At 38.7% G+C, this 16,171-nt stretch overlaps 1 protein-coding gene across 6 annotated transcripts in view; it reads left to right on the top strand.

Annotated features, from left to right (window-relative positions):
- LOC142655346 (sodium channel protein type 2 subunit alpha-like) overlaps window positions 1–16,171 on the top strand; it is a 136,445-nt gene that overhangs the window by 49,379 nt on the left and 70,895 nt on the right. For 4 of the 6 annotated variants that reach the window (XM_075829385.1, XM_075829384.1, XM_075829383.1 and 1 more), the window contains exons 8-13: window positions 1,457–1,520; window positions 2,039–2,180; window positions 2,681–2,887; window positions 4,763–5,062; window positions 6,462–6,827; window positions 10,957–11,089. In XM_075829385.1, coding sequence (XP_075685500.1) covers window positions 1,457–1,520; window positions 2,039–2,180; window positions 2,681–2,887; window positions 4,763–5,062; window positions 6,462–6,827; window positions 10,957–11,089 — 1,212 coding nt within the window. The remainder of the gene's footprint in view (window positions 1–1,456; window positions 1,521–2,038; window positions 2,181–2,680; window positions 2,888–4,762; window positions 5,063–6,461; window positions 6,828–10,956; window positions 11,090–16,171) is intronic. The other 2 variants (XM_075829389.1, XM_075829388.1) reach the window with 1 other exon arrangement.

Genomic DNA, 16,171 nt, shown 5'->3' with positions numbered 1-16,171 from the left:
CCCCATCAGTGGAGATCAGTCTGGCCGATCAATCCTGCAGGGGCCACAGATGTAAAAAAAAATATTGCATTGCAGCTGCCAGGTCAATAAACTGGATGGCTTAGTTTAAAGGTATTTTCCACGTCATAAAAGTGTGATCATGAAACCTCCACCATCGATATCGCCCCCAATCCCAAGAATGAGGGAGTCCTAGTCATTCATTTACATGTAGAATGACCACGCCTGCATGACCACCTATGCGGAGATCAGTGGAAGTCTGAGTTGTCAGAATTCTATCGATCACAGTTTTATTGTATGTCTATTTGCTTAATAATAAAAAAGTGGAAAGCCTCTTCAACTCTACTCAAAACCCAGAAATTCAGGTTTGCCATTATCCAATTCCTTCGTTATACTGAGGTCCTGGAAGCTGATTTTATTTGGGTCCTTATTTTGTAGAGCTGCTTTAAGGTACCTATACACATCACAATTGAAGTGAAGAATAAATGGTGTATCCAGCACTCAGTATAAAATATTTTGGCTTTATTCGGTCATTTTAAAACAGAAAGATTAAAATAAAAATCCCGGGACAATGCTTGCGCGTTTCAGACCACTCAGGTCCTTAGTCATAGCTATTACCTATACACATGACAATTTTAGTAGGATCGGCCAATGATCTAATGTGTATGGTAACCACCAAACTTTCCCCAGCGGCAGATATCGGAGAAAAATGGATTGGGCATGTTTCAAAATGCCGACCCTTTGTTCTCAAGAAAGATAAGCCTCTGCCAGAGGGACTTTCAGTGGCTTATTCCCCCTCTTTCCATTGACATAAAAATTTTGTTCTACAGTTTTTTAATAGGCAGCTTTTGTTGTCGCTTTCCCTCATCTGTGAAATGGAGGATATACGCTGTCGCCGGTAAGGGCCTGTTCACATCTGCATTGGAGGCTCTGTTAGGGGCCTCTGTCACAGATCCAGGGCATACTGCACTATTGTTTCCAGTAAAACCACGGACAGCATGACAGAAACTTGATGGAAACCATTAAAGTTAATGGGTTCTGTTGGCCGCTGATGGTGTCCGTCATGCAACGGAACTGGCGCTTCCGGTATTTTTGTTGCTCTGCTCCTCTGATCTAGTAGAAAAACGGAAACATTGACACAGCTGTAAACAGGCACTAAATGTTCATCCAAATTAGCCAAACAATGGTTCTGCAGACCTAGACCCTGTAGAGGCGCTATTTTGTTGGCCAGAGAGAGAAATTCACAAGTGATAGCATATTTTACCGTCATGTTAAAGGCAGTCACACAAACTGTTATGGAGGTCTATAAAACTACTCTACGTATATATCTCAGCATCCTGGACCACTGTAAGTATGATTTGGGGAGTGTAGGTTATTAGGGTTAATAACCAGCTATGTATACAAAATCTACAATGTTCTGGAGTAACTTTAACCATTTAATTATTATTTTTTTAAATAGGAAATTATTACTTTTTGGCTGGGCAGAGGGATGCCCTTCTTTGTGGCAACAGTTCAGATGCAGGGTAAGGAATTAGAAAATATAATGCATTGTTCTGAAAATATTGTTATTTAGGAACATTTATATACTTTTTAAATTTGTGCCCAGATATATAGAATTGTTTCTAAACAAAAATCTATCTATTACCTTGCGGGTGAAAGCGGAATTTCCTTGCTGTCTTTAATCTCAGTGTCTGTGATTGTTAGTTTTAGGAATTTTTAACTTGATGGACATATGTCTTTTTTCAACCGTACTATGTAACTATGCAATATCAGCTTCTTAGGATCTGTTCACATCTACGTCGAAGGCTACTTTTGGAGCCTCCGTTGCAGATTCCGTCATATTTCCCAGACAAAATAGTGCAGCATACCCGACGAAGCCCATTAAAGTCAATGGGTTCCACCGAGCACTGTTGCTTTCCGTCATGCCACGGATCCATCTTCCGTGTCTCTTCTTTTTCTGTTCCTATGATGGAACAGAATAACGGAAAAGCTGGCGCAGATGTTAACAGAGCCTTATACGTGTTAATGTTCTGTGTTTTAGCCAATGTCCAAAGGGGTTTGTATGTCTGAAAACTGGGAGGAACCCAAACTATGGCTACACAAGCTTTGATACCTTCAGCTGGGCCTTCTTGTCTCTCTTTCGACTGATGACACAGGACTACTGGGAGAATCTTTACCAACTGGTGAGCAATGACATTCAAACATAAAATAGTTACTATAGTAATTATACAACATCAAAATCATGCGATGATGATTGTACTATATATATCTTTACAGGGGTCAAGCTCAGTGCTCCAAATCTCCTGTTTTCTTACACACTGTCATAAAGTCCAATCATACATTTCTAGCTGCCTGCTGCCACCACTAGAGGGAGCTGATTTGTTTACTGTATACGGTTGATTATTGAATTCTATGGAGATCAGTATGCAGTAAAGTCCTTAGGTTGCCCTAGTGGTGTCTAGAGACTCCTATAAAGATATCTTCTAAAACTAAAAAGCGCAAAAGTTGTGGCCTAATTGATTGAAGAATGAAGTTGTTTCCTAAGTCATACTGTACTGAAACTATATTTTATCTGATAAATCTCTTCCACCTAAGTGCAGTTTTAATCTTGAAAACATTTATAAACTAAAAAATATAATCCAGTATAACATTAATAATTGTTTTGTAATTTATTTTTCGTTAGACCCTACGAGCTGCTGGGAAAACCTACATGATCTTCTTTGTATTGGTGATCTTCTTGGGCTCCTTCTATTTGATTAACTTGATTCTTGCTGTTGTTGCTATGGCTTATGACGAGCAGAACCAGGCAACTCTAGAAGAAGCAGAGCAGAAGGAAGCTGAATTTCAGCATATGATGGAGCAGCTGAGAAAACATCAAGAAGATATACAGGTGATATTTTTAGAATCAATATTCCCATGAGTATGAAATAGGCATTTATACTTGACAGCTAATTGGTACTGCTTGTGTTTGTACCACAAAGGGTGTTGCAGTAATATTCATGCCTCTTAATAAAGTTTGGCACATCTTGGGCTGTCCTAAAGCCAGAAGATGAAATCTACACCTGCTACAAGCAAGCGTATATTTACGCTACTTTTTGCACCATTTTCTGTCTTTAAACATTAAAATTGAGTCGAACCGCTGTTGGTCACGCACCCTCCCGCTAAGACCCATCCGCTTTTCTTAACACTTTTGAAAAGTGGCGAGAGGAGAGTTAAGTTGCAAAGTATTGCGAAAATATGACGTGTGTCTTAGTTTGCACAACTGGAGCAAATTGATTGATACATTCCCCCCATTGTGCTCAGCAGCCATGTACAATGATCAAGGAGATTACAGAGACCTGTCTCCTTAAGAAGTCACTACCTAAAAGGAGTTTTCTGGATGTGGATTATTATACTGAATACTAGCAAATAGTTAATGATACATTAATTTATATGATTTGCTCATTAGTACGGCTTTTAAATTAGTTACTATACTCAATCTTCAGAGTTATCTACTAGTTAAGCTTGATAATAAGAACTTTATGGGGGGGGGTAGCTTGATCGCCAATCTGAGTCTTTGGGCAACTCTAACTCTGGAGGACCCAGCACGTCTGTGCATTAGACAGCCCATTTATTTTAATGAGGACTGTGTAATGCTTTATTTCTCCTGTAGTTGTGCTGCAGGAGATTAGGACACTTGCTACTGGGTTCCTCCACAGATTACAGTTGATTGCTGCGGGTCACAGCAGTGGGAATCTCTGTGATAAGATTTTTTGCCATGGTACCTTCTAAGAAAAAGAGCTTGTCCAATGTGGACGTCCCCTTTAAATCTTATATTAAATCTTATATTCAGAATTTGGGTTGACTTCACAACATTCCCTTGGCTCTCTATATACTGATGGCACCAGAATGACACTCGTAAAGGGGATGATTCAGGTAACAGAAATCTATTAAAGAGATGCTGGTAATGCAGTTCCCTAATATAAGCTGTAAATTTTTTCCATGTTGGAGCTTTAACACCTTACGGTTTGTGTTTTCTCATAAAGAATAGACTTTTGATAAACCTCACAAAAAGAAATCATCTTTAGTAAGGAAAAAACACAAGAGCCCTCATTTCTGAAAACCCCCAAAAATAGAGAAGCCATAGGAATCCCGTAGGTTGTTATGGGCCACAATTCAACTTTTTATCTGCACTAGTTCTTAAAAGATAAAGCAAATATAGATGAAATGTATCCCTATGTTCTGGCCTTTCTTATAATTACTGGTGCAGTATTATATATTTCCTTGTCACTTGTAAAACCTGTCATCCTGGCATTCATTCAGATATCCTTGCTTAATTGACTAACAGGAAAAAAATGCATTGATTTCATTGCAAGTAATGTTTACGGGAACGTTCCTTTAATGCTTCATTGATTTCTTGAATCTTGAAAAGCCATAACCATTGTTATCATGTGCACACTGTCTATCTATCTATCTATCTATCTATCTATCTATCTATCTATCTATCTATCTATCTATCTATCTATCTATCTATCTCTCTCTATCTATCTATCTATCTATCTATCTATCTATCTATCTATCTATCTATCTATCTATCTATCTATCTATCTATCTATCTATCTATCTCTATCTATCTATCTATCTATCTATCTATCTATCTATCTATCTATCTATCTATCTATCTATCTATCTATCTATCTATCTATCTATCTATCTATCTATCCCAGTACTCTAATAAACTTACTGTATAACTGATATTATCATGTACTTTGTTGTCCTCCATTAGATAGCGGCATTAGCAGCTCACGAGGCAGCCCTTGGCTCCAGAGAGTTTAGTGGTGGAACTGGTTATGGTGGACTTTCTGAGAGTTCATCTGAAGCTTCAAAATTAAGTTCAAAAAGTACCAAGTTAAGCTCAAAAAGTGCCAAGGAAAGGAGAAACAGAAGAAAGAAACGGCATCAAAAAGAGAAAGATGGAGACGAGAAGGGTGATGACGAAAAGTTTCACAAATCTACATCAGAAAGCAACCTGAAAAAGTTCCTCTTTGATGGAATTAGATTGACTAAGACCTCATCACCCCATGAGGTACTGTTTGACTTATTTTTTTACTTTACAAAGTACAGGAAATGTATATTCAAGTTAAATAGAAAATATTTGATTGAATCCACTATGACCAGAGTTTAGTTTGGGTTAGGCAGTGACTTCCACTCTGATGCCTCATATAAAAGGGTTGGGTGACATGTGGGTCGAGATACACAATATACCTGTCATAGCCATGTAACATTACGTTGTCTTTGTTGGAATAGCACTGTCCCACAAAAGTAGCAGTGAACTGCAATGTTTGGCAATCACCTTCTAGTGGCAGCATTGGGTTCCTTGCCCCAGTACAAGCCTGTGGGGAAAATTCTTGAATAACTATAGCTGGAATGAGGAGATAAGGAGGTAAAAAATGGAATATCCGAGGGCGCAGCCGTACTGAAAATTGCTTTTATTTTTGTACAATAACAACAACAATGTGTTTCAAGGCCGTACCGGCCCCTTCGTCAGGTTAGGTACAAGTGATTAGTCTATTCACGATGTCTGTGGTTATATAGCTGGTTTAGAGATCGGTAGTCGAGATGGCTACCGGGTTAGGTTATAGGTCAGAAGGTCAATCGTGTAAGCAAGGTACGGCAGTGAAGTATAAAAGTTATTCATTTTAAAAAACAAACCAGTTTTTCATTCATATTAAAGGCTATACAAAATGATGATAATGGGTTTAAAAATAAACGTCTTATACAAAGTAATAGAAAATTAATTTAGAAACATTTACAAACATATAAAAATATATACAAAATATATAGCTGGAATGAAGTATCATGTGGCCATAAATATTGTATTGCTGGGCCATAATATTGTGAAGCATTGAATCTTATGCCAAGGTCATATAAATTAAAGAGGACCTGTCAGCTCTCCTGACATGTCAGTTTAAGTAAATACATGAAATCCATATGAAATCACAATTCTCAATCATCTTTTCTTAGAACTCTGTGTTGTGCCGTTCCTCTGTTATTCTTCCTAGAAATGTATGAATAAATTGACAACTGGGTGTTACCATTCCTCTTATCAAGGTGGTGTATGCTTACACAGGCTGAGACTATGAGCACTAATTGGACAGTGTCACTGTGTAAAGACACCCCCCCCCCCCCAACCGGTAACACTCAGTTGTCAATTTATTCATAAATTGTAGGAGGAGTAACAGAGGAATGGTACAATTATGAGTTCTAAGAAGAGATGCTTTAAAATCGTTATTTGATGAGAAATACAAGTATTTACTGCAGAGCTGTTGCAACGTGTGTAGAAACTGCTACATGATTGTTATGGTTCTGAAAGATTTACATTGACTTGTTGGAGCCCATATTCTGTTGGTCTTGAGTCCTGGTCTAGCCATGGTGTATAAATGTAGTTGATATTTCTAATATTGTTTCCTTTCGTTGTTTAATAGTCTCTACTGGATGTCCGCAATGATGTCACACCAAGGCGCAATAGCAGGACCAGCATGTTCAGCATGTTCCTAGGCCGTGGGAAGGATGTGGCATCAGAAAATGACTTTGCGGATGATGAACACAGCACATTTGAGGACAATGAGAGTAGAAGAGGATCCTTGTTTGTACCTCACAGACAAAGACGGGGAAGTAACTTTAGTCAAGCCAGCAAGGCATCAAGAACGCTTCCAGTGAATGGCAAGATGCACAGCACCGTGGACTGCAATGGAGTGGTCTCTCTGTTCGGTGGACCATCTGCTCCAACATCGCCTGCTGGACTACTACTGCCAGAGGTGATAATAGATAAACCAGCTTCTGATGACAATGTAAGGAAGTTTCAAATAGTTAAGGCATGGTAGCCTTAGTAGAGCGCTTCCATCAGGAACAAATAATATTTGGTTGGTCAAGCTTTGAATGTGACTGCTTTCTGCAAGGCCTATAATATACTAACTGCATATTTTATCAATACATAGGTCTCACTATAAACTAATCCTATATTCAACTAACAAGGTATGGTGGGACACATACGGTATCACTCTTTAGTATGCTTCTAAAGTATAGTGAAGTCTATAAAAACACTACTGGTAAGTAGAATAGTGGTACATCTGACCTGACTGGTTACGTATGTACAGGCAGCGAGGGAAGTTCACTGGTTTATAGAGGACCGGTCACTAGGTCATATAAGTTTAACTGGTTAACTGACCTGAATTGTGCTGTCTTCCTGATTACAGCTCTTTTTTTTTCCCTTTCCCTGTGCCTCCCCGATCCACAGGTATGGACCGCAGTTGTGTTGGCTCCCTATATGCTAATTAGCTGTAATTAGCCAACAGGGTGGAGCTAGCTTCCCTGCCTTTGATGCTGACCAATCAGCGGAAGGCAGCTGGAGGGTAGTTCACGCCCTGTTGGGTAACTACGGAAAATTAGCATACATGGAGCCAATACAACAGTGGGCCATATCTCTGGAACAGGGGTGTCTAGAAAAAAAAAAAGAAACAACGTTGGAATTAGGGAGGCAGCGCTTTTCAGTTCAGTATAGCAGTTCAACTTATATGAGCAAGTGACAGGTTCTCTTTAAGTATATAGAAAGTATAAATCTTCCATTAATTTATAACACGGAGGTCCTACGCAAAGGAAAAAAACAAAAATTTCTCACCTGAAATGTTTAATTTCTTCTTAGTTGAGACCAAGTTATGATGATATAGATCTATAAATTTTGCACAATGGTTCCTCGTTATGATATTACGTAAAACATTACACAGAAAACATCACTGATGCTAAGCACATTGTTTAATTTCCATAAATCAAGTTGGTTAGATTAACTAAATAAATACTGTGTTGTACATAATCGTGGTGTATCTTAACTAGATATGCTCTGATTGAATTGACTGGAAATACAAAGCATGTTTTTAAGATAATTAAAGTTAATTAAAGGGGTTGTCTGGAAAAAGAAAGAAGGATGTTTTGTTTTTTCTCTAGAAACAGCGCCACTCTTATCCATGGACTGTGTCTGGTATTGCAGTTTAGCCTCAGTCAAGTTAATGGTGTTTAGCTGCAATACCAACGCTGGTGGCACTGTTTCTAGAAAAAAAGAAGATTTTTTTATTTCTAATCCCAGACAACCTCTTAGTTTATAGTTGCATAAATTATTGCGTACAGAAATTCACAGTAATTATAACGTGTTAGAAAGTCCCAGGTTACAGTCCTTCTGGTTGGGACACATAAAATAGATCTCATATTTTAAGGCTAAAAAACAATGCACATTCTGCAATGTGCTTGACCTCACTGTGAGAAATTTTAGGCAACTATCACAACTGACATCTACACGTGTCCACGGCCAGTTACAGGATGAACGTTTTGTGGTTGAGTCAGCTCTCTAGCAGGAATTTATCTGTCTAAATGATACCAGAAAGAACAAGTTTATAGAGAAGTGTGACAATTTTTTTTTTTTGTTAGATTTAATATTAGACTATGATATGTTCTCTTAGGAGAATTATATGATATCTCCCATTTTAGTCTAATGGGTTTGTCTGTATCTGAATGAGTCTATAGGGTGGAGCTTGTAGACTTGTTCCATGAGGGCTTTGACAACATTCATTGTTGCTTAGCAGTGAATATGAGGCCATTTTGGCGGGGAGGAAAGTCCGAATATTTAAAAAAACAAAAATGGCTCCAATAGGTTTATAAAGGGGTCAGCATGTCTTCATTTCGTCTCTGCAATAAAGCATTACACAGCACCCATTAAAGTCAATGGGCCGTCCTTGTGATGCGTAGATGAGCCTGGTTCTCTTGAGGGAGGGCCGCTCGTCGCTGCAGCTCTTTCTGCTCTGGTTAATAGGACATATGTAAAGGGTTGACGAAAGCAGACAACCCTTTTATGAAACTCATCAAATTCAGAACAATGTAAAGACTCATTTACACAAGCAGATGATCGATCAGATTTAAGCGCTCACGAGAAAGCGCTCACGATAGTCGCTTAATGTAAACAGGTGAAGAGTCTGGATGATTAGTGATAAAACTCTGGTTGATCGTGCGAATAATCGTTTATGCAAACATAAAAATAATCGTTGATCATTATGACATTGTGATATGTAAACATAAATCATTTGATCAATAGGCGACATGACATGATGAAATAGGCGACCAAACGATTACTTTATGACCATTATATAGATGATGACAATGCGTGTAAACGCCCGTCTGTAATCGCTATTACGTCGCTTACAATGATCATATCTGCGACCGCTAATACCAATATCTGCTAGGTAAATATTAAAAAAGATTCTCGACCTAAATTCCTATTTGCAAAAATGTGATCAATACAACAGCCCAAGAGGGGCTACATTTTACTGCTGCTTGTCCCCTTCTCTGCTGCCCCTGATTTAGGGCTTATTCAGACGAACGGGATATACGTCCGTGCAACGCGCGTGATTCTACGCGCGTCGCACGGACCTATATTAGTCTATGGGGCCGTGCAGACAGTTGCGTGATTTTTCCACAGCGTGAGTCCACTGCGAAAAAGTCACGACATGTCCGTTCTTTGGGCGTATTTCGCGCATCACGCACCCATTGAAGTCAATGGGTGCGTGAAAATCACGTATGCCCCACGGAATCACTTCCGTGGGACAAGCGTGATTTGCGCAACAGTTGTGAAAAGGATGAATGAAAACAGAAAAGCACCACGTGCTTTTCTGTTTACAAACATCCAAACGGAGTGTCATAATGATGGTGGCTGCGCGAAAACCACGCAGCCGCGAATCACACGGGGCTGACACACGGAGCTGTCAAGTGCCTTTTGCACAGGCAAAACACCGCGTTTTTTGCGTGCGCAAAAAGCACACACTCGTGTGAATCCAGCCTTAGTTGAACAGTTGACTTATGTCAGACGGCCTAGTAATTGGGATGCACTGCCTAACAACCGCTGTCAGACCATGTCCCTAGCAACCAGTCTGTCAGGTTACTCAAGGCAGACAAGGGGCAAGAAGGCTTGGCAAGATTTAAACCATGCTTTTCTGTATCCCTGTAATATTAATTATACATTTTGTAGGCAAACAACCCACTTTAATTCTATCTTGTTGATTATTCATCTCAAAATCAAGACCGGGGCACGACCCTTCACCCTTTGCTACCCTCAGCTCAAGAACGTTTTAACCTTCAGCTAAAGACATGAGTGATCATTATGTTGCCTGGCAACCGTGCTTTCTGACAACTCCTTTTAAAGGGCTATAACATTGTATCCCTAGCAACAAACCGCATTGCAGAGCACTTTTTCATGTAGTAACCTGCTTGTTCTGTAATGAAAAGACGGAAAATTTGCTCTGCCGCCAGATATTTCCCTGCCCATCACTGTCACCTCTTTAATTGCTGGAAAGATAGTTCCAAGGTAATTAAAAAAATATATATATTTTTCAGTCATCTATAGCGTTAATGGAACAGGACACTGGTGACAGCCAATTTGTTCGCAACTTAGAATGTCATTGATTCAAGGTCACAAAGTGATGTAACTAATGGCCAGTGTATTAATAGGAGGCAGTTTTACAGGTAAATAGCTGACTACACAGTATGTAGGTTGTAGGTTCCCATTAAAATACTAATAGACATTTATTTAGGTTGTAGGTTCCCATTAAAATACTAATAGACAATTATTTGTTAGAATCATTTTTTGCAATTGTTTGGCAAAAAAGGTGCGGCATGCCATATTTTATTTTATTAATAGCTATCCATTGCGGCACCATAAAAAATCCACAAAAATGAAAAAAAATAATATTAAAAAAAAAAATGCTACTGCATGCGGTAAGCAATGCAATGGCTGAAATAGAACAAGTAATAAATTATTAACTTTAATTTGAGACTACAGATTAGCTACATTAAGTTGCTTGATGCATGATGCAACAATAAAAATACACCATTCACGTCTCCCTACAATTTTCTCTAGTAACTTTTATTGTTTATTTGTAGGGTACAAACACAGAAAATGATTTGAGGAAAAGAAGATTAAGTTCATATCATGTTTCCATGGACTTGTTGGAAGATCCTATATTGAGACAACGAGCTTTGAGTATAGCCAGCAATCTCACCAACACAATGGAAGGTACTCTTTACTATTTTCATGAATATACTACTTATGTATGCAAAATGTACTTTATATTTACAAGTATGAGGGCCATATTGGCATGGAGTACATCTGAGTTATAGTTATAGGGATTTCCTGGTTTTAGAAAAAGGATCTGCTAGTTTCCAGAAACAGCGCCACTCTGGTCCATGGACTGTGTTTGGTATTACAGCTCCGCCCCATTTCCGTATACCATTTTTTCTAATCTCGTCCAACCCCTTTAAAGATGATCAGGGATATTAGTTCATTTAATATCCTATTGTTATTGTGGATTCAAGATGGCATTAAATGTAATCTGCAGTGTAGATATACATATCTTTTTCCCTGAGCCAGACACAACTGGTGAAATAGTTTGTGCACCTGTCCAATGTCCATGTATTGTATATCGTATGGGAATATGGTGACCAAATACATCGACTACTCTTCAAGGGATTACACCATTGGTCTAAACTTATTCTGTAGTAATATGTACCAAGTTCCGACTTTGCAGTGATACACAGTACAATAGAAACTTGCACAGCCCTCCCTGCATCCAGCATAGGAGAAAGGGGAACATTGTCCAAAATAACATAATACCTACTAAGACGATTGGACCATTATATGCATATAGCAAAAATACTTTGAACTGTGTGACTAGAACTATCAACACCTATACAATGAATCACACACAAACTATTATTCCCAAAATATATATATATCTTGATTAGAAAACCATTCAGTTAAAACAATACATAGTGATCACGTTACCCATAAAAAAGTGGATCCCCACATTAGTCGGGTCTAAAGCCTCAATATAATAAAGTGCAAATAGTGCAAAAAGGGGACTGGTAACTATATCGCAGGATAAATATAGATGAAGGGTCATCCAGAAATTATAAGGCATAAACGGAAACCCAGTCCAGTAGTAAGGAGGTATATACAGTCCAGAGGGGATCCAACCTATAGCTCTGGACTGTATATACCTCCTTACTACTGGACTGGGTTTCCTTATAATTTCTGGATGACCCTTCAGCCATATTTATCCTGCAATATAGTTACCAGTCCCCTTTTTGCAATATTTGCATTTTATTATATTGAGGCTTTAGACCCGACTGATGTGGGGATCCACTTTTTTATGGGTAACGTGACCACTATGTATTGTTTTAACTGAATGGTTTTCTAATATATATATATATATATATATATATATATATATATATTTGGTGAATAACAGTTAGTGTGTGATTCATTGTATAGGTGTTGCTCGTCCAAAATAAGTAAAATCAGTATTTTAGGAAATAAGTAAACGTTGTTTCTTCTCAAGGTCACACGTCAGATTTTCAGTTGACAGGAGGTCCAAAAAAAACGCTGAAAATAAAGATCACCTGTCAACAGATTATATTGTACAAAGAGAAAGCTGTTTGACTTAATTTAGTCTTCTAGCATTGCAGTGTACAATAAATGTTCAGCGCTCCATACAGTATACTAATGGGTCTGCTAAAAGACCGGGGAGTGCCTGGTAACAATTGTCATGCATGGCTTATTATCATTTCAAGACAAGCATCAGGGGCGTAATTATAGGAGGTTGGAGAGGTATCAGTCGCCCCCGGACCCTAGAGCATGAGAGGGTCAAAGAGGTCTCTCTGTCCTATATGAGTAGGGAGAAAAAAGCCACGGCGCCACTAGGTGTGGATCAAGGAAATTGGAGGTGAGATAGGGAAGGGGATATATATTCTCACCGTGAGGTTGGAGGAGTTCAGCACTGGATTCCACAGGGTAGCTGCTGCCAGATCCGGGCCGGTCACCAGGGTGACCGCTTGGGTACGAGAGAGTGCAAATAAAACATGCGGATCTATATCGGCGCTGCTGATTGATGTGGACGAGATAATTGCCCGAAGTCAAGTTTTAAGTTTGAATAAACTCTTTTATTCGCAACGCGTTTCAGCGCCGAACTGGCGCTTTCATCAGGCATAGGGATACAGAAAACAAGACACAAGTTTATATAGGGCCAGTTCAGATTAAACAATTAGGTAAAAAACCGCGAAAACATATCGGAGGGTCAAAGGTCACATTGAGCGGTCTGATACATTATAAATAAACGAAAGTTTTAATACATAAGTAAAAGGGTATAATTAATAAGGGACTAGACGTCCTATTGGGAGATGATAATGGAACGTAGTAAACTAAAAATAAGTGCAGTGTATAAAAGACAGTTTGTCATTCAAAGTTTTAAAACAATAGTTAAGAGTGGGTGAAAAATGATTTTATTGATTTTATTGATGCATTCATGAATGAAGGAGTAGTGTAGTATGTCAGTTGAAGTGTTTACATGTTGCCACGGAGACCAGATGTGCTACGGAAGCCGAGGTGCTCCATACCGGATGGAACGCATGGTGAACCGCATAGGGTGGAACGCATGATGAACCGCATTACGTCAGGGGTCGTGGATTTGCTCGGACAGTAACGGGACCTGAGGACGACTGTTCCAAAAAAGAAGAAAAGAAGTATAGAAATATGGGGATCGAGGGAAGGGTGAGTGAGGATGGATTAGTAGATGTAAACTAGGGCCATGATATGGCCCATATGCTAATTTGTCACCTGTCGGTGTTTGCTTGTATAGAACACTGGGCAGTTTTTATGGAATAAGGACAGTAGTGCTGCAGTCTATGTCAATATTCAAAGACCAAAAATATTGTACATTACGCTTTTATTTATTTTATTTTAAATATTTTAAAAGGAATAAATAAATAAACAAATATGCGATGGGTGATACAAAATAAAGAAAGATAATAATAATACTCGGAAAACTGTTTGGAGATGAGGTGTGACGGGGTACTGCAACTAATTTATTTAATTAATTTAAGGAAGGTATATGATTTCATAAGGTGTTTCAATGATGATTTTTTAAAACAGATAGTAAATTAATTAGTCCAAAGAGGACTCTGCGATGTCATTTAAACCAAAAGGATGTAGTGTGTTCATTTTAAAGATCCAGTAGTTTTCCCTTTGTTTCAGCTTGCTAAATCTGTTTGGGACATCAATGTTAATGTGTTCTATTGGTGTGATTTTGATTTTGTTAAATTGGCAGTCATGTTTTTGGAGAAAATGTCGGGAAATGCTGTGTTTAAGGTAACCAGTGTTTACATTGAACCGATGGTTGTTAACCCTGGTTCTTAGACAACCCAATTAAAAAATCATCATTGAAACACCTTATGAAATCATATACCTTCCTTAAATTAATTAAATAAATTAGTTGCAGTACCCCGTCACACCTCATCTCCAAACAGTTTTCCGAGTATTATTATTATCTTTCTTTATTTTGTATCACCCATCGCATATTTGTTCATTTATTTATTCCTTTTAAAATATTTAAAATAAAATAAATAAAAGCGTAATGTACAATATTTTTGGTCTTTGAATATTGACATAGACTGCAGCACTACTGTCCTTATTCCATAAAAACTGCCCAGTGTTCTATACAAGCAAACACCGACAGGTGACAAATTAGCATATGGGCCATATCATGGCCCTAGTTTACATCTACTAATCCATCCTCACTCACCCTTCCCTCGATCCCCATATTTCTATACTTCTTTTCTTCTTTTTTGGAACAGTCGTCCTCAGGTCCCGTTACTGTCCGAGCAAATCCACGACCCCTGACGTAATGCGGTTCATCATGCGTTCCACCCTATGCGGTTCACCATGCGTTCCATCCGGTATGGAGCACCTTGGCTTCCGTAGCACATCTGGTCTCCGTGGCAACATGTAAACACTTCAACTGACATACTACACTACTCCTTCATTCATGAATGCATCAATAAAATCAATAAAATCATTTTTCACCCACTCTTAACTATTGTTTTAAAACTTTGAATGACAAACTGTCTTTTATACACTGCACTTATTTTTAGTTTACTACGTTCCATTATCATCTCCCAATAGGACGTCTAGTCCCTTATTAATTATACCCTTTTACTTATGTATTAAAACTTTCGTTTATTTATAATGTATCAGACCGCTCAATGTGACCTTTGACCCTCCGATATGTTTTCGCGGTTTTTTACCTAATTGTTTAATCTGAACTGGCCCTATATAAACTTGTGTCTTGTTTTCTGTATCCCTATGCCTGATGAAAGCGCCAGTTCGGCGCTGAAACGCGTTGCGAATAAAAGAGTTTATTCAAACTTAAAACTTGACTTCGGGCAATTATCTCGTCCACATCAATCAGCAGCGCCGATATAGATCCGCATGTTTTATTTGCACTCTCTCGTGTCCTATATGAGGAGATAACTGCGATACATTTTTTTGCATTGGGACAGAGAGAATTAAATGACTCATCTGATAAGAATGGTTGTTGGAAGCTCCCTGGGAAATGTGTGGCTAAGGCTTTTTCGACTACGCTATTGATTCCGTCAAAACGACAGAACCCTTGCACAACGGAGACAAATGGAAACCATTGGCACCGGATCCGTCACCATTGAAATCAATCAATCGGTTTCCGTTTGTGTCTGTCAGGGCTCCGTACCGACAGAAAGCTCAGACGGAAAGCTCGGATGGAACGTTGGAACGGAGCCCTAGCGCAGATGTGAATGAAGCCTAATGCACTGCACATGATAGGCAGGACCAGGAACTCATTGGCCGGTGGGACTCTGTTTTTGATATTCACTAAAATGAAACAAAAAGTTATTTTAGTTTTTGGGGTTTTATCCAGAAACAACGCAACTATTGGTTATGGCCTGTGTTTGGAATTGCAACATTCACTTTAATAGGACTGAGTTGGAAAACCAGAGACAGCCCATTGACATAAGTGGCGCTGTTTCTGGAAAAAAGTAGTACTTTTTTTCTGATCTTGGACAACTCCCTGAGCTTAACAGGACAGGCGGCAGTGGAAATCCGCAGCAGACTTTTTTTCTTTGTTTTCTATGGCTTTTTAGGTAAATTAGTGCAGACGTTGCAAAAATAACAGTGTGGAAACTAGCTTGCGGTACAGAATTTATATTCCACAGCATTGACAGTCTGTTGCGGAGAAGTAGCGGATTTTCACTGCGGATTTCAGCTTTTGCAATGTAAAGTCTGAAATCT

The sequence above is a fragment of the Rhinoderma darwinii genome, chromosome 6 (assembly GCF_050947455.1).
Source record: "Rhinoderma darwinii isolate aRhiDar2 chromosome 6, aRhiDar2.hap1, whole genome shotgun sequence".
Lineage (NCBI taxonomy): Eukaryota > Metazoa > Chordata > Amphibia > Anura > Rhinodermatidae > Rhinoderma > Rhinoderma darwinii.
This window is presented reverse-complemented; position numbering and strand designations above follow the sequence as displayed.